Source organism: Marmota marmota, unplaced genomic scaffold, assembly GCF_001458135.2.
Source record: "Marmota marmota marmota unplaced genomic scaffold, marMar, whole genome shotgun sequence".
NCBI classification, from domain to species: domain Eukaryota; kingdom Metazoa; phylum Chordata; class Mammalia; order Rodentia; family Sciuridae; genus Marmota; species Marmota marmota.
In genome coordinates, this window is record NW_025999891.1 from 1,121,254 (window position 1) to 1,139,715 (window position 18,462).

General features: G+C 43.3%; 1 protein-coding gene across 5 annotated transcripts in view; it reads left to right on the forward strand.

Moving 5' to 3' along the window:
* The window catches only part of Smg6 (SMG6 nonsense mediated mRNA decay factor), a 226,473-nt gene that overhangs the window by 109,251 nt on the left and 98,760 nt on the right, over positions 1–18,462 (forward strand). For all 5 annotated transcript variants that reach the window (XM_015500986.2, XM_048792891.1, XM_048792899.1 and 2 more), the window contains one exon: positions 10,755–10,956. In XM_015500986.2, the coding sequence (XP_015356472.1) occupies positions 10,755–10,956 (202 nt within the window). The remainder of the gene's footprint in view (positions 1–10,754; positions 10,957–18,462) is intronic.

Sequence of the window (18,462 nt, forward strand, 5' to 3'; positions counted from 1 at the left end):
GTATCCATGTGGCCTTGGCCACATGTGGCCACATATGTTGTATCCATATGTGTTCATGTGTTACATACGTACCTGGATCTATATCTGTTTGCATCTATGTCTGTATATTCTTGGGTCTGTTTTTATGTTCAGGGTTCATGTATCTCCATAGGTGTCTGTTTCAGTGTCTGAGTCTATGTCAGTTTAAGTCTACTTTGGTCCTTCTGTGTTTGCCTGTGTGACTGTTTCCTATGAGAATGTGTGTGTTTGTATGTCTCTGAATGTCTCTGTTGATGTCCATGTTTGTCCTTAACCAGATCTGTAATGTGTCAGTTTGATTATCACTGAATGCCAATCTGGATCTCTCTATTGGAGAGAGATTCTATGTATGTGGATCTGCATTGTGAGTGCCTGCCTGTCTCTACCTGCCTTTGTTATTGGTCTCTGCTGGGTGTGTATATGTCTGAATCGGGTCGGCAAGCTAAGGATGGTGTACATTTTTAAATAGTTGAAAAAAAATCAGCCAGGTGTACTGGTGCACGCCTGTAATCCCAGCGGCCCAGGAGGCTGAGGCAGGAGGATTATGGGTTCAAAGCCAGCCTCAGCATCTTAGCAAAGCACTAAGCAACTAAACAAGACCCTGTCTCTAAATAAAATATGAAAAAAGGGTTGGAGATGTGGCTCAGTTGTTAAGCACCCCTGGTTTCAATCACTGGTACCCCCTCCTTCAAAAAAAAAGTTGGAAAAAATCAAAAGACTACTATTTTATGACTCATGAAAATTATGTGAAAATCAGACTTCAGTGTCCATAAGGTTGTCTGGGAACTTAGCCATGCTTGTTTGTTTATACTTGATCTGTGGCTGCTTTCACACTACAACAGCAGAGTTGAGTAGTTGCCACAGAGACCATATGGCCCACAAACCCTAAAATACTGACTACCCAACCCGTTTCAGAAAAAGCTTGCTGATTCCTGATCTGTACGTCCCATTCTTCTCTCTGTGTTCATGTTTCCACAGTTGGGTCTGCATGTATGTGCATGTAAGCCTTATCTCTGTTAGCTCTCCTCATTGACCTTCTCTCTCTCTCTCCTGCTTGTTTACCCCTCCCATCTCTGCCCCTCTCTCTCAGTGTCACTGCCTTCCCCTCTATCCTGTGACTGTCTTCTCCTTTCTCTGCTTTTCTCCTCTCTCTCCCCCATTTCCATTTCCTGCATTGTGGCCCTGACAAGTGTGTGCACTGAGACAACCTTAGAGCTATGTTGTGTGTGTTTCAGAACAAGTGTCCATAGCTAACACCTCCCTGTTGATCTCCACGGCTCTTCTCTGGGAGAGTAGAGAATGGAGACCTTGGCTGCTACTAGGGAGTGGGGAGGGGAGTTTCTCTGGGTTGGTGGCCAGCCATTTCTCCTGTATTCATGGGTGACCCACAGAGGGAAAGATACAGCAGAAATTTCTGGTCAGCAGTTATTGGTCTTTCTGTATAGGTTATGTAGTCTGATTCTTCCCCCACTTTTCTTCCAAAGTTTTTTCTTATTCTTCACCCCAAGAGGCACCCCTGGACTGTTAATCCCACTCTCCCCAATCCCTATTGTAACTGGGGATACTTCAGACAGTTTATGTTCTTCCTTTTGAGCCCTCCTGGGTTTCCAAAATGCACTCCAGGTTGAGGACCCATGAGCCAGGGTTGAGCCCTTGAGTTGGGCAGCTGGAGCCACACAAAGAACTGACAGACCCGCTGGCTGAGGGGCAGCTGTTTCTCAGCAGTAATCCCCAAAGAGTTTATATGTGCAGCTCAAGGCTGTTAATCTGTAATGCAGCAATTTGGAAAGAAAATGCCAGGAAAGGCTCAGCTCTCCAAGTATCAAAGCCACTGCTTCTGAATATGTGCAGGGGCCACTGAGTAGTCCCTTCTTCCTCTCAGAGGTAGGAAGGCAGACCACCTGTCCCTGGAGGTTGAGCCTTCCTGGGTCACCTCACCTCACAATCACAGATCCCTTAGATATAAGCCACCCATATCCTACACCATCAGGTCTGTTAACTCTTCTGTAGCACTTCTCCCTTTATCCCTGCTTCCTCTCTCACTCTTTCTGGCTTTTGTCTGGCTGAGGAAATGAAAAGCTCACACAGGAAGTGCTGGGCCTCATTTGCTTGAGGTGCTCAGTCTGTTTTCCCTTTGGATGCTGTAGCAAATGGCCCGTTGCCGGCTCTGTGAGCTGCTGCCCATCTTTGGGCAAGGTCTCAATCTGCAGCTGGGCACGTGGTTCAAGCTACAGTTATCCCCAGCTGGGCTAGAGGGGGTTGAGACACTTGAATTCTATTTGCTTTATCTTTTCAGACTTTTCTTCACAGGGAAAGCAAATCCGACCCAATAATGTATTGAATTTAATCATCCTGTAGGTAAGTTTCTATGGTTGCAGACATCACTAATTCTCTTTGAATCTAGTTTGGGCACGAGAAATCACTGTAATTGAGAATTAGGTCCCTTCTTCACAGTCTTATTTCTGTAACCAGACCAGCAGTTGGCTGCTCTTGAATGCAAGTTTAAGTATAAAGGAGGAGATTTGCTCTTCTTTGGACTGGACCCCAAAGCATCATTGTTTAAGGTATATTGCCACTGTTTAGCAGAGCAAACCTGTTCTTACTAGCACTGATAGTCCCATTCATAGCCTTCAGATCCAAGGGCTGGAAAAGTGCCATTAGAAATTTATCTTCCTCCTTTCTAATTTCTCTTATAGCTAGCTTTCTATAAATACCATGGATAAGAGATTGGCAAAGTATGATAGTTCTATGAATTTTAAGCTTGCATCTTATACCCACTGATCTTCCATACAGTGGAACCTTTTCTACTTTAAGGTCTTAGAGAATGACATACCCCATGGTTCTGTAGATGTCAGAATCGACACTCTTTGGGTCTTTTCAGATCTTTATTTTGAAAAGTTTATGAATGCTCTCAAAGGAGGAGGAAGGAAATAGCTTTCACTTAACAATTCTCCTTTGCATGCTTTCATTGGTCCTTGCCTGCATCATTTGTTCTCTGTAAAGACATGTAAATTTCTCTGATCCTGGTGAGGTGACTATAATCTATGGTTTCCCTCACTTTTCCTCCAGGAACCCCACTCACAAATGGTTCCTCTAAAATATTGGACCCTTACTTCTTCTCATTCCCGACATTCTTGCCCTATTTTTCATTTTTTACTTTCTTTCCATGGATAGTTAGAGGACCATCACAACGCATCCTCCACTGCCCAAGGGGAATTCCAAAGTTCCATTATTAGTCTCATTGGTTCTCTCCTCTTTTCCCATATTCCTCTTCTTTCTAGTCAAATTTACTTTTCTCAGGAAGAAGCATGGAATACTTAGGATAATGATGACAGAACATCATTGGCACTACAAGGTGCAAGGATTTCAGGACCACTTGTTTCTTTCCTCACAGTGGCACTAAATAAGTCTTTGTGCTAGAGTTAGCATGTAAGTAAATTGACTTCACCTTTGTGTCTTTTAAGAGTTGTAATTGTTTGGCTTCATATTTCAGAAGCTTTCTGGTATAGGGCAGTATAGCAGGATGTGGAAAGTGACCTTATCCACTGCAAAAGACAGTGGAGACTGCATCTGTCTTTTCAGAACAGACTGCATTGCACGAAGGAGCCCTCTACTTGACCCATCTGCTAATACTGTTTCTGTGATCCTCTATGCTAGGCCTCAGATAAGAGAGAGGCAGTTCCTCCTCACCTCACCAAGTGAGCATGAAGAAAGGTGTGGATGACAGCTGATGGAGAGGAGCAGAGCAGCAGACTTCTCTGCGCCTAAGCATAGGGATCCTTTGCACTCCAGGACCTTGGGTAGGGGAGGGCAGTGGGACAACCTTTCACAGTCTCTGCTAGAGCCAAATCTTCTCTTGTCTTGATCTCTAGTTCTCAGTAAGTGAAAGAGTCAGGGGACTTTGAGAACATCCAAACCTAGCCCAGCTGTGGCAGTTGGTTTATTGCTTTCAGCTGGTACTTGAACCCAGGTCCTGGTCTTGGAGGCTTTCCCAGGTTTAATCCCCAGAGCTTTCTCTGCAGCTGTATGACACTGCGCTGACCCCGAATGAGGATAGGAAAATAGAACCAGTGCCAAGCCAGAGTCTCTTTTTCATTTGGAGTCTGGCTGTCTGCCCATGACCAGGGTTACATAATGGGAAACATAGCTGGGGCTCTGGAGAGCCCGCGTTTCACCAGGCTGCCCAGACCTTCGCATTCTGATGCTATACATCTTCCTAATTGTAGCTCGGATGCATTTATCACACTGTTGGATTGGAGTACTGTTAAAAAAAAATACTCTAGAAATTCCTAGGCTTGCTGCTTTTCCATGGCTCATCCTATATAGTCTGCAGAGCATGCTGGAAAAGAGTTTTAGGGAGCCCTCTAAGGTATTGTCACATAGGGAGAGATAGGATGTATAGGTAGTAAGCAGTAAGCTAATTTCCACAGGGAGCCTACATTTGTCTACCCTATATATGAGACAGAAATTCTTGAGTTAAGAACCAGCTAGAAACCCTAGTTCTCACAGGGAAGCTCTGAAATAAGAACTGATCCTAAGGCTAATCTGCACCCCCTTCAAAGATGCTTAATGTCTTCCCCAAAGGGCATTTTAGAAGGTCACCAAGTAATAGTCCATCAGCACTTCCCTGAAGGAAGTAGTGGTGACTGTGGGAAGCCCCTTTGCTACCCTGGCTCACCACCCAGTCTCCCTGGCTCCTGGTTGGGGCCGTCAGCACTATAGACTGGCACCAAGGGGTTCCTCTTCCTCCCAAGTGCTAAGTGTGGGGCACACGTGATCTCTCCCACGGCAGGAGCCTCTCTCCCCTCCCCGTTCCTCCCACAGGACTCCTTGTGAGGAAGGGGTGTTGGCCTAAGGCTCCAGTCTGACCCCAACAGGGTACAGCAGCTGACCCCAGGGAGAGTATTTTCCAGCCCTGGGCTGAGGTTATTTGGGTCCAGTGTGTCCTAAACTGAGAGGACGTGTTGGACTGGTTACAGCTAAAAATTTGGAGAGGCAGGAACCGTGAGAATACACACCAGGGAGGCCGTCGAGGGCTCCACTCATGCCGTGGAGATGTCAAGATCCCCTAGGGGCTGCTCTTTCCCAAAACACAGTGTTGATGGGTTTAACACACCATAGTGATGTGACAGAGGCTATACTTTTGAGTGTGACTTGGGAGAACTGAAATTAAATAAGGCTCTGAGCTAGATAGAGGTTGGGGAGGGGACATAGTAAAGGTACTGTGTACTTGAGAAATCCTGGAATGAGGTTACTATGACCTGTTGTGGCCATAGAACTCTAATTGTGTTGCTTAGAACTTGGGGAAGCTTTTGTCCGTGCAATAGTAAAGGAGGACTGAGCTTCAGAATTTGATTTGCCCTATTAGGCAGAATTGATTTAGGATTGGATACTTTACCAAAGGCCCTAGTTGATTTGTTTGTATTAACTAGGACTATAAAAGGACTCATCTTCAACTGGATTTTATATTCTGTAATGGTTACCCAGTAAACATCTCTTGGAGGACTCCTAGAATGGTGATCTCTGATTTCTTGGTATCATGGGGGCACCTAGAAGGCACACTGTTGGTAATACTTAAATCTCAGAGAGCTGCATGGATTTCTTCCAATCTCTAGATCCTCATCCTACTACAAATAGGGTTGGCATAACATCTTGGCTTGCTAAACCATTTTAAGCATTATTCTTTTAACTCTGCCAGACTATTTGGTTGGGTCCATTTCTGCTATTAGCTGCTCACGTCCTGCCATTGTCTCCAGTTAGATGACAAGTCCTCCAGGGCAACAGTGTGCTTATGTTAGCCGCTGGAACCAGGAGTGGAGTTGTGAGCTCCCATGGGGAAATAAGTTTTTAAAAGTAGATGTTAAATATCTTAAGAGCACTTCTGTTGTTATTGTCTTTTGTCTTTCCCCTGTGAGTCTGTAGTCTGTGGATTTTTTCTTTTTCAGCTTCTTTATGCCTAGTTTCTGTGCCATGTTGGCTATTTTTCGAAATCTCTTCACCCCAGGAACCAAAAGACCCAACTCTTTTCCCATCTGTACTATTGCTTGATCTTCTATAGCTCTGAAACACAATGCAGGGCTTCTTCTCACTCAACTCTTTCCGGGTTTGTTCTGCAGCTGTGGAGTTTGAATGTTAGTGTTTAAACAAGCTGGTATTACACAGGAAATGGCCACCTCCACAGGCCCCTGCAGGCTTGTAACATGGGGTCATTGTACTTGATATTAATCACCAGTCAGCCTGTTCCCTTAGTGTGTGAGTACTTAGTCCTTTCTTAGTCTCTCCAGAAAGAGACTGAGTCCTGGATGGACCCTTCCAAATTGTCATCTTCCTCAGCCCCACCCCAGTTGGAGCTTTCAGAACAGATCATCTCTGTTTTCTATAATGCTGGTAGATGTGCCTTTCTTCCTGAGTTTCAGGCAAGGAGATAGATTATTGTGGTATAACTTGCCTCACATATCTCACACCTTAATCTTTCAGGGCATGTGTATTTGGGTAATATCTCCTATGAGAGAACTCTAAAATTTCAGAAACACAGAAACCCACTGGCCCACCTGAGAGCAGGGCTTCTTGATTCTCTGGACTGAAGCCACTTTTCTAATGCTATTTGCAGAACTAACCCCAGCCTGAAGGGTTAATCTGATTCCCCAAGTCAATATCCCCCAACCAGCCAGCCAGCCAAGAGTGTGTGTTGGTTCATTTCTGTGAAATGTGTTTCCCCAGTCACCTGGGCTGGCCTGGGCTGCATTGTATCGGCCAGCAGCTGCACTGCACTCAAACTGACAGCTACATTAAACCTTGGAATTCTGAGGCAATAAAAAGTAAATTAACTCTTATTTTTTTCCTTTCCTGGTGGAGTAAGTGAATGCATGTCTGTAGGGAAGTGAGTGGGCCTTGGTTCTGAGCACATACCTCTAACTAGTCAGTGCTGGTCTGTCCCAAGCTAGAATCTGGTGTTCAGACTCCAGCCAGGGGTCTGCTTTCCTTGTGTGTGGTGTGTTCTGTGGGGTTGGGCCAGTGGGTCACCCTGCAACTGCTGATCCTTGTGCACTAATCACATCCCAGCTGCTGAGAGACTCCCTTGCCACAGTTCTGGGAGCCATAAATTGGTTTATTGAGTAGTTTCATTTTCTCTGGCTGCTTTGTGTCTGCTTGGTGAAGAGTGCACCCTAATTTTTGTGGAATTTTGTGGACTCTGGGAGCTTCCCCAAAATAAAAGTTGAACCAGAATGAGCAAGAAGAACTTAACAGACTGTAGCACTCTAGAGAATCCATTTAGAATCAAAGGTGGCTTGAGAATAGCAGAAAGAATTTTGGGGGGAGTCATTGTCCAAGCCTTTCCAGAAGATTGGGAGCTGTATAAAGCTCCTTCATAGCCAGAAGAATTTGATTTTGAGTTACTTAGCCAACTTTGAATCTTGAGGGTCCAAGGACTGCTGTGGGGTGAAGGTTAGAAGGTGTTTCTGGTTGGAATAAGGAACTAAAGCCGGACAAAGCTAAGCTTTTCCCTTTCCACTCAGACAGGAAACTAACCATGTAACTGACCTCCCCGCCCAGAGGTCTGATTGGGGTAAGCTGAGGTGACGTTGCCAGAGTTCCAGGAATTACCTTATGAGTTCAGGCATCTCACCTAGATTTTCAGAGGACCTCTCCCTTTTAATATTAGTTTCCTGACACTCTCTGTGTCTGTACCTCTGCAAAGAGTTGAGATACCAGAAGAAAGTAGCTACTCAGTTCAGATACAAGATCAGGCTGCATTGACCAGGGCAAAAGTGACCTTTCATTGAAGCATTTTGTGTATTCCCTTGATTCCGATCAGTCTAACTTGACCCTTGGTCCACTTTTATTTGTATTTCTGAGTTGGGAACTCAGGGCACTTCCTATGTCTTTTGGCACCAGCTGCTGTCTTACAAAGAGAACATTAGGGTGGGAATTCTCATCCACCTTATTTTGCAGTGAGCCTTAAGGTTTTGGCACAAGGTGGGTGGTAATGGGCAAAAGGCAGATGTGGGCAGGGGTCCCTAGTGGTGGCCAGCAATCTCTGGGAGGAGTCAGTTTTGGTTTATCTGAGCCTTAGGGGACAGGAGAGCAGGGTAATGAGAACCACATGGTACCACATATTTCTTCATCTTGGATCCAAGATGGTAGGGGTGGGAGGATGAGAGAGGGATGTGGGGCCTCCCACTGTGGCAGCAGTGGGTGATTTTCTGCCGCCTCTCTCTGGCTGGGGCTCCTGCTGCCTGCACTCACACCGCACCCCCTAACTATGTCCTGCAACAACCTTGACCTGCACAGCACCAGCCAGGGTCCCCAAGCCAAGAATTCAGCTGGGAGACTTTTCACCTTCTTCCTTCTCACTGTCGTCTTTCCTGTTTATTTTCCAAATTGCTGCTCTGCAGCCGAGCAATGTCTGTTGGCCAAAGCTTACCAGCACTGTGGGATTGAACTCAGGCAATGGGCTCAAGTGGCCAGCAGGGCACTGGGGGAGGAAGTGGGGAACTGGAAGAGCCTCCCTGTGTGTCTCCCATGGGCAGCGCTAACCTCGGAGGCGGCCCTGAGCAGCCCTATCACATCCGGTGCTTGTCTCTGCAGCCGGGACCGGAGGATAAACTATCAGAGCTGTGGGGCAGTGCATCATTCCTCTTATTATTTTCTTCTCTGCAGATGGGGTCGTGGAAAGTTCAGTTCCTTTTAACCCTCAAAGTTCTGTTTATTCTACAGCTGGTAGCCTGAATGTGGCGTTTCCCATTACATCACAAAGGGGCTCAGGCAGATCTCTGCACAGAAACGTGTTGCAACTGTTTATTTTTTTCCATATTTAAACATTTCTGACAGCCAAACCCAGCTGAGCCAAAAGATGGAGCTTTGTGAATGAGTCTGGTTGTCGGTGTCAGTGGAGAGAGAAGCTTTAGAAGATTCTTATCCCACTGATGATTCTTCCCAAACATATTCTCTTTCCTGGGCAAAGCCTGTGAAGCAAGTTACTTCTGCAGTACACGTGTGTTGATTATGTGCCGTTGTGTGATTAATGGGGCTGTGTTCCGCCTGGTTCCCAGGACACTCTTGAAAACAAGATGTTTCATTTCATTGCCTTTTCCTAGTGCAGTGATTACAGTAAATAAACCAGTGTAGCCTCCTTCCACCTGGGGCCAGTCAGGGAGTTCCTGTACCTTTCCCCCACGTTCTCCCCTAACGTTACCTTCAGTGGTATATCCTTTGAATCCCCTCTTTTCTGCCATTTTCCAAAGATTTCTAATCTTCAGGAGAAACAAATTGCTTAAAGGGTCTGAGGTCCCCTCCCTGGCAGGTAGGGATAATGCACAGTAACTCCCCAGGGGAGATTCCAGGATGATGCTTATAACGCACTAGCAAGATCCCTCCCTCCCTCCCTCTCTCCTCTCTCTCCAAACACACAACACTCACTCACACTCTCTCCTCCTCTCTCTCNTCTCTTACTCTTACTTTTGCTCTCTCTCTCTCCTCTCTCTCCCCTCCTCTCTCTCCCTCCCCTCCCTCCCCCTGCTTATTATGTGTTGCCACTCCACTTCTTGAACCTAATTGTGAAGTTTTTTTTTTTATAATTCTCCCGTGCATGTAAAGGAATAAAATTAAGCATCCATAGGATACTACTTGTTCCATATTCTCAGCTTAAAGTTTTTTTCTGGAGGAGAAACCCAAGTCTTATACATTTGTCAGGCACTTCATCTGACTAAATTTGAGGTATCCCTAGGCGGTCCAATATTTTTTTTAAAAAAGCTTGAATGGATTCTTAACACCCACCAAAGCAGGAATCTGAACCACAGTAGATGACTGCGCATACTGACAAGTGATGGTGGGATAGAAACAAATTTCTCTTTTTAAAATTCTAACTTGGAATTTCAAATGGGGAGAGCCAAATTTTGTATTTTCAGTGTTTCTTCTCATTTACCCAGGCCCTGGTGATATGCAATGAGGATGACCAACCATTTTGGTTTGCTCAGAACTGGAGGATTTGGGGAGATGTGATATTTCCAGTGCTAAAACCAGGACAGTCCCAGAATGTAGCTAGAGGAGAAAGGAGAAGGTGTGGGATAGTCAAGACAGCACTGATAGTGGTTCATCTGCTAAAATGTATGAAAGGCTGTATCTTCCTGGACAGATCTTGGCAGGCCAGGAATGAGGTTTTTTTTTTTTTGTTTGTTTTGTTTTGTTTGTTGTTTGTTTGTTTGTTAGATCTATGTGTGTTTGTTTTCCCACTTATGGAGAAAATTTCTAAAGCATCGTAAGGGGAACACCCACATGACTTTCCTCAGTGACTGGACCCCATGTAGCTATGGGTGGAGGGAGGATGGTGCCCAGTTGCTATCTGTGTGGCATATACTTGGCTCCATGGGAGGGGGAATTCTGGGAGCTGCCTCAGGCACTGGGTGTCTAGAGTGTTTGAGTAAGTGTCTTAGCACACTGTCTGGAAAGGTGACAGGACCTGCATTAGGCAACTGATCCTCCAAAGTCTTTCTCCTCTCTGGTTAGGATTAAAAACTCCCCCTAAACAGTTTCAGCTTTGCATGGAGGGATATACACACACCCTAGATTACTGCCATGGGCACAATTTCATATCCTAGCATTCTTGGTATGATTTCTTGGCAGCTGCCAGCCTGGACAACTTTTGCTGCAAGAACCTTTCTGCTCATGAGTGCTGAGAATACTTTTATTGGTCTCTCTTTAGAGCTGCTCTTCTTTTCTGACCTTATTTCTCACAGGGTTGCTGTGGATGTGTGGTCAACACTGGCTGATTTCTGTAACATATTGACTGCGGTGAATCAGTCTGAGGTGCCACTGTACAAGGACCCGGACGATGACCTCACCCTTCTTATCCTGGAAGAGGATCGACTTCTCTCGGGCTTTGTCCCCTTGCTGGCTGCCCCTCAGGACCCCTGCTACGTGGAGAAAACCTCGGATAAGGTCAGCCCTAGGCCAAACTTCCCTCCCTGTTCACCCCTCCTCTTAATTCTCCAGACTTTTTTTTATTCTTGGGAAGTTTTCTGTGCAAACGGAACATGATTAAGTCACTGAGAAGGGTGTTAAGGGAAAATATCGACCTTTTAGCCACTGACATCCAGTTCTGTATTTTGAAAAAAAAAAAAAAAAAAAAGCCCCTTCGACTTCCTTTGGGGTGTGTGTGTGTGTGTGTGTGTGTGTGTGCGCGTGCGCGCGCGCGCTTGCTGGCATGTTGTATATACGATCATTTCCTCACTTGTTTAAATAGTGCAGCTTGTGTTGGCAGTGCTCTCACTCAGCTCCAAATGGTTTGCATCATGCTTAAAGCACCCTCCTTCCTACCCGCCCCCTTCCTTCTTCCCCCAGCCACAAAACTCTGCACTAGGAAAACAGCCAGAGCTTTTTCCCTTCTCTAAGGAGGAGAGTGATAAATAGGTGACTAGAGAGAAGCAGACACCATGTGTTAACTTACAAAAAAAGCTTTTAGGAATATGAAGCATTCCCCGCCGCCTGGTTTCTATATTCCTTTCTCTAAGGGCTGTGTTTAACTTGAATACTTTTTCTTGTCTGTTTATAGAAAACAAAATCCATTCCCTGTTGCACTGGTGGGGACTGTGGAGCTCCTAGTCTCTGCTTAACAGTTGGGTCTTCAGCCAGGTAGAGAGTAGGGCAGTCCAGACTACTCTACTTTTCCTATGTAGCATTCACTCCGCTGGGGAAGTAGCAGCTACAGACTTGGGAGTAGTATCCTGTGCTGAAGACAGGAGCACCCTGTGTCTGACTTCTTGCACAGTTCTTAGCACCACATCTTGCTGGGAGAGATGCTTTTGGGGAGGAGACCACAAATCGCTTCTCAGGAGGAAGTCTTTTGACCTAGATAAAATGTATATTAGGGGACAAAGGTAAGCTTTCACCTTACTCCAATTAGAATAGCAAACGGTACAAAAGTATTAAATATAAACAATAAGTGCTGGAGAAGATGTGGAGAAAAAGAAACAAACTTTTACATTGTTGGTGGGACTGTAAATTAGTACAACCACTATAGAAATCAGTATGGCAGTTTCTCTAAAGACCACCATATGACTCAGCTATACCACTCCTTGGTATTTATCCTGAAGAATTAAAGTCAGCAGGCTATAGCAATACATGCATACCCATGTTAATAGCAGCAGAATTTACAATAGTCAAACTACGGCACCAGTCCAGGTGTCATAGTGAATGGATAGATAAGGACAACGTGGTATATATGCATAATGGAGTTTATTTCAGCCATAAAGAAGAATAAAATTATGTCATTTGCAGGGAAATGAATGGAACTTTAGAATATTATGTTAAGCAAAAAAAGCCTAACTCAGGAAGTTAGGAGTTGTATGTTATTTCTCATGTAGAAGCTAGAGAGGAAAAAAAGGGGGGGGTGTCATGAAAATCAAATGGAGATCAATAGAGTAGAGGAGATGCGGGGAAGGAAAAGGAGAAATACTGGGGAATGATATTGGCCAAATTATATTGTTAAGTTTTATGCATGTACAAATATGTAATAAAGACTCCTGCCATGATGTACAACTGTAGTGTACCAATAAAAAAAAAAATGAAAAGGAAAAAAACATACTCAATGGGCTCAGTAGTACACACCTGTAATTCCAGCTACTCAGGAGGCTGAGGCAGAAGGATCAGAAGTTGGAGGCCAGCCTGGGCAACTTAGTGAGACCCTATCTTAAAATAAAAAATAAAAAGGGTTGGAGATGTAGCTCAGTAGTAAAGTGCCCCTTGGTTCAATCCCTAGTACTGTCAAAAATCCTACTTTTTGGATACATTAATGTTTAATGGATTTGAGGAATATCTTTTTCTTTGGAGGAATACTCATTTTAAGCCTTTTCAGCAAAAACTTAAGAGTGAAACTCTGTTCTTCTGGTCTCAGTGGATAATAATGTGCATGTGTTGCATGTGGGGCTGAGGATGGCTAACAAGTTGTTTGTACTCTTTGGAAGATACTAAGTTAGAAGGGAAACTGGATAACCATGGCTTGGGACACAGCATCCTTGTACTTTTTGTGTGTGTGTGTGTGTGTGTGTGTGTGTGTGTGTGTGTGTGAGAGAGAGAGAGAGAGAGAGAGATCACAAAATGGTCTTGATTCCACAGGGTGATTTTAGGATGGCTGTTGAGTTACCTGTCTTTCAATGTAGGACAAGGGAAGAGTCCTCACCTGCTTCAGGCTTCCCATACCCCATCTTCACCCATCCATCAGCAGTCCCAGCTATAGTGTTAGGTACCAAACATAGGATCTGGCTAAAGAACACAACACCCCAGTGCACCCTCAGCCAGTGGCAATGATGACCAGAATGCCCAGGAGGCAGTTGCAGATCACTGAGACTTCAGGAACTGAAACAAGTACAACAAATGTAACATCTCCACATTCCACTTCACTTTCTAAGCCACAGACCTGGTTTTCCTTCATTCTTCCCCACCTGTGTAAATGGTGGCATTGATTATTGACTTGTTCCTGTCAAAATCTTGGGGTTATTCTTGGCTCTTCTTTTTCTCACACTTCTATATCTAATCCATCAGCAACTCATGTCTTCTTTACCTTATACCTGCAGATACAACTCTTTCTTACCACTACACCCTAGTTCCATTCATAGAAATACCTTCTAACTGGTTTCTGTGGTTCTCCCTCTTCCTACTCTTGGCTGTTTATAGCATAGCAACTAGAATGATCTTTTCACACATAATAAATCATAGCGGTTTTCTTCAGAACTTTCCAATGGCTGTTCTTTCGTCTTTCATCCCTCCTTCCTTTCTTCTTTCCTTCTTTCCACTGGTGATTGAACCAGGGGTGCTTAACCACTGAGTCACATCCCCAGCCCTTTTTATTTTATTTTATTTTTTAAAAATTTTGAGATAGCATCTTGCTAAGTTGCTTAGGGCTTCCCTAAGTTATGGAGGCTGGCCTCAAAATTGCAATCCTCCTGCCTCAGCCACCCGATTCCAGTGGCTGTTCTTTCTTGAAAAGTCAAAGTTTTAACAATAGCCTTTGATGTCCTCCGTGATCTGAGTGCACCTTCACCACCTTCTCTGTCTTCAGCTCCTACTGCTCTTCTTGTTCCAAATATACTCTGGTCACATTGACATCCTTGCTGTATCTTAAGCAAACCCAGTGCTCATACCTAAGGGTCTTTGCAATTACTCCTCTTTTAACCTGGAGTGCTCTGTCCCTAGATTGTTGTATGACTCTCTCACTCCTATATAAGGTGTTAACTCATCTTTCTTTTCTTTTTGTTTTGCTTTAATTTTCTCCATGGCAAGGAAAAATAATCATCTACCTATCATGTGTCAATCCCTGGGCTAAGTATGGCATACCATATTTCTTCTCAATAAACCTGCCATCTAAGTTTGAGTACCTTCATTTTATTAAAACCCTTGTTTGTATAACTTCAAAACCCATGTTCTGTCTGAGCATAAGAGAGCACAAGTTTGAGGCCAGCATGGGCAACTTAGCAAGAACCCATCTCAAAGTAAAAAAAAAAAAAAAAAAAAAATTTAACAGCTGGTGATGTAGCTATGTCATAGAGCATCCCTAGGTTTAATCCCCAGTACCACAAAAATGAAAATAAACCATGTTCTGCTGGGTATGGTGGCTCATGCTTGTAACCCAGCAGCTTCAGGAGGCGGAGGCAGGAAGATTACAAGTTCAAAGCCAACCTCAGAAATTTAGGGCGGCCCTAAACAACACAGTGAGACCCTGTTTCTAAATAAAATATAAAAAGGGTTGGGGGTGTGGCTGTATGGATAAGCGCCCCTGGGTTCAATTCCCAGAATAATAATAACAACAACAACAACAACAATAATACTAATAAAAATAAGTAAATAAACCATGTTCTAATAAATGACTAGATATCTAGGATTTACTTCAAAATAATTTGGCAGGGTGGGGCAGATAGACCTATAAATGTGGGGGTAATAAGCTAAACATTGATCATTGTTGAATCTGAATAAGGGCTATATTGAGTCCAGAACAGTATTCTATTTATTTTTTCTTCAGCAGTATTGGGGTTTGAACCCAGGGCCTTGCACATGTCAGGCAAGCACTGTTCTACTGAGCCATATCCCCAGCCCAGTCTTCTACTTCTGTATGTGTGTAATATGCTTTAAAAAGAGGAGTAGATTATCTATCTTCTAAAAAAAGATTTTTTTCATGGTGCCAGGGACTTCACATATGCTAGGCAGCATCTCTAGTACTGAACTAAAACCTCAGCCCTGGAATGACTGGGTTTTTTTTTTTCAGGGGGTATAGTGCAGGGGGATAATGTTGAGGATTGAACTCAGGGTCTCACACATGCCAGACAAGCGCTGTACCACTGTGCTACATTCTCAGCCCCCTTTTTGGTGGGTGGTGGGTAGTGAGGATTGAGCTCAGGGGCACTCAACCACTGAACCACATCCCTATTTAAAGACAGGGTCTCAATGAATTGCCTTGTTTTTTGCTGAGGCTAGCTTTAAACTTGAGATCTTCCTGCCTCCACCTCTTGAGCTGGAATTACAGGCTTGCTCCATCGCGCACAGCTCCCAGCCCTTTTTTTGTTTTATTTTGAGATAGGGTTTTGCTAAGTGGCTCAGACTAGCCTCCAAATTGCAATCCTCCTGCCTCAGCCTCTTAGGTAGCTGTGTTTAAAGGCGTGTGCCACCATGTCCAGCAGAATAACAATCCTGAAAGCAAAATAAATAAAACCGTGTCCAGGCAAAATAATTATATTCCAGGAAAAATAAATAAAACTCTGCCCTTTCTGCCACAATATGTTCTTAAGTTCTGGAGAAAGTAATCGAACCATAATAATAACAAAATTATGCTTTTTCAGGCACTGTGCTGAGCTCTTTACATGCATTTTTTTTTTTTCATTGAAATACCACCGGCATTATAGGTAGATACGGGGACAGGATGGGAAGGAAGGACATTGTCTTGGGAGAAAGATGTTGAGTTCATATTGTGATTTTCAATACCACAAAACCTTAACTGAGCTGGATGGGATGGCATGTGACTGTAGTCCTAGCTACTCAGGAGGCTTGAAACAGGAGGGTCATAAAGCCCAGGAATTTAAGACCAACCTGAGCAACATACTAAGACCTCATCTAAAAGGAAGGGGAAAAACAAACAAACATATACTTATCATCTGTAAAATATGTGCATGTGACTGCATAGCTTATAGCGCTATATCATAGTATTTGTTTAGTCCTCAATCATTATTTATTTTAGGAAATACATATCATTGTATGTATCTTTGTACTGACTTTTTTGTTTTATGAATGATATCATCTCAGGCAGCCTAATATACAAATCTTTGCCTGTCTCTTAGGGTTTTTTGTTTTGGTTTGTTTTTGCTACCAGGGATTGAACCCAGGGATTCATTCAGGGATGCTCAACCAGTGAGCCACATCCTCAGCCTTTTTTTTTTTTAACTTTTTGTTTGGTGCTTGCTAAACTGCTTAGGCCCTTTCTAAGTTGTTGAGGCTGGCTTTGAACTTGCTATTCTCCTGCCTCAGCTTCCTGACCTGCTGGGATTATTGGCATGTGCCACAGAGCCCAGCTGAGTGGAATTACAAGGTCAGAGGGGGTAGATACATTTTGAAGACTTTTCAGGATAAAATCAAATTGTCCTCCAAACAATATTTAAACCGTGTTTAAAAAAAAAAAAAAAGAGGGTATTTGTTTTCTAACTTCCTTACCAATGTGGTTTAACTTTTGTAACTTTGCCAGTTATGGGCAAAAATATGGCATCTCATTGTTGCACTTTTCATTTGGTTACTAATAGTGTTGGTTTTTTTAAAATATTTTTTTATATGTGATGCTGAGACTCTAACCCAGTGCTCACACATGCTAGGCAAGCACTCTACCACTGAGCCACAACCCCAGCCCCTGATTACTAATAATGTTGGTTTTTAAAAAACTATTATGTTTATTGGCTCTGTGTACTGGATTGTATTTATTATAAATTACCTTGTGTTCTTTGCCCATTTTACCACTGGAATACTTATCTCCCCACCTCCCCCCATAAATTGTAAGGGTGTTTATGAATGACTTGAACTTTCTCTGGTTACTTTCTACAGGAGATATTTTGTTTTTATACTGAATGAGATTAGAATTTAGAGACATGTTGAAGAGAGAGTTGTTGATACTTTATTAAGTAGGCAATAAGAAATGTTCCTTTGTTGCATCATGCTGGGTAAGATCTTTTGTTTGTTTTTACCTCTTTAAGATAGTTTCTCTTTACCTTCCCCTTCTTATGAGTCCATAGGTATGTAAAGAAAAATCATTTCCAGCTAAATATTCAGAAACTATGAACTCTTATTTCCTTCTCTTTAGCCTATTTGAGCCAATGGGTCCTTGCCAGGGATAGTTAAAATAAGAATCATATAGTGTTTTGAAAAGTCCTTTGATTTTTTAGCAAGAAAACATTATGAATTCAGGCTTATTTTTTGCCTTTTCTCCCTTTAGTTATAATTAAAAACCTTTGTTTAATGATTTGTTTTGCCAGTGGCCCTCACACACTGTCATTTTATATTAGGTTATTTCTCTCCACCCACCTCTTTGTGGCCCTCTCCTTCCTTCCTTCCTTCCTTCCTTCCTTCCTTCCTTCCTTCCTTCCTTCCTTCCTTTATTTTTTAATATTTATTTTTTTAGTTATAGTTGGACACAATACCTTTATTTCACTTATTTATTTTTATGTGGTGCTGAGGATTGAAACCAGAGCCTGGTGCATGCAAGGCGAGCGCTCTACCGCTGAGCCACAACCCCAGCATGGCCCTCACCTTTCTTATGTTCTCTCACCTCTCACCCTAGTAATTTATAAATTTATAGTATTATTAATTACTACTTTTGTTTATTCCACTTCTTTCAGATTATATCAGTTTTCATTTAATTTATAAATCTAATTAACCAAATGGGGAACTCAGTTTTTTTTACCGTACTGTGGATAGGTCAGTGATTAGGTGTTTTCTTTTATTCTAGGATAGTAATTCTCACATTTTGCTATTCATCAAAATCTTGTGGAGGGCTTATTAAAACTCCAGTTTCTGGGGCAGAGAAAACTGCTTCCTACTTCTTTTTTTAAAGTCAACTTACTATAGGCCAGGCACTGTGGCACACACCTGTAAAACCAATCACTCAGGAGACTAAGGCAAAAGGATCTCCAAATTCAAGGGCAGGCTGGGCAACTTAGCGAGATCCTGTCTCAAAATTTTTTTAAAAGAGCTGAAGTGCCGGGTGTGGTGGCACACACCTGTAATCCCAGCTGCTGTGGAGGCTGAGGCAGGAGGATTGTGAGTTCAAAGTTAGTTTCAGCAATTTAGGGAGGCTCTAAGCAACCTTGAAAGACCCTGTCTCAAAATAAAATATGAAAAGGGTTGGGGATGTGGGTTCAATCCCTGGTACCAAAAAAATAAAAAAATAAAAGCTGGGATGGGCTGGGGTTGTGGCTC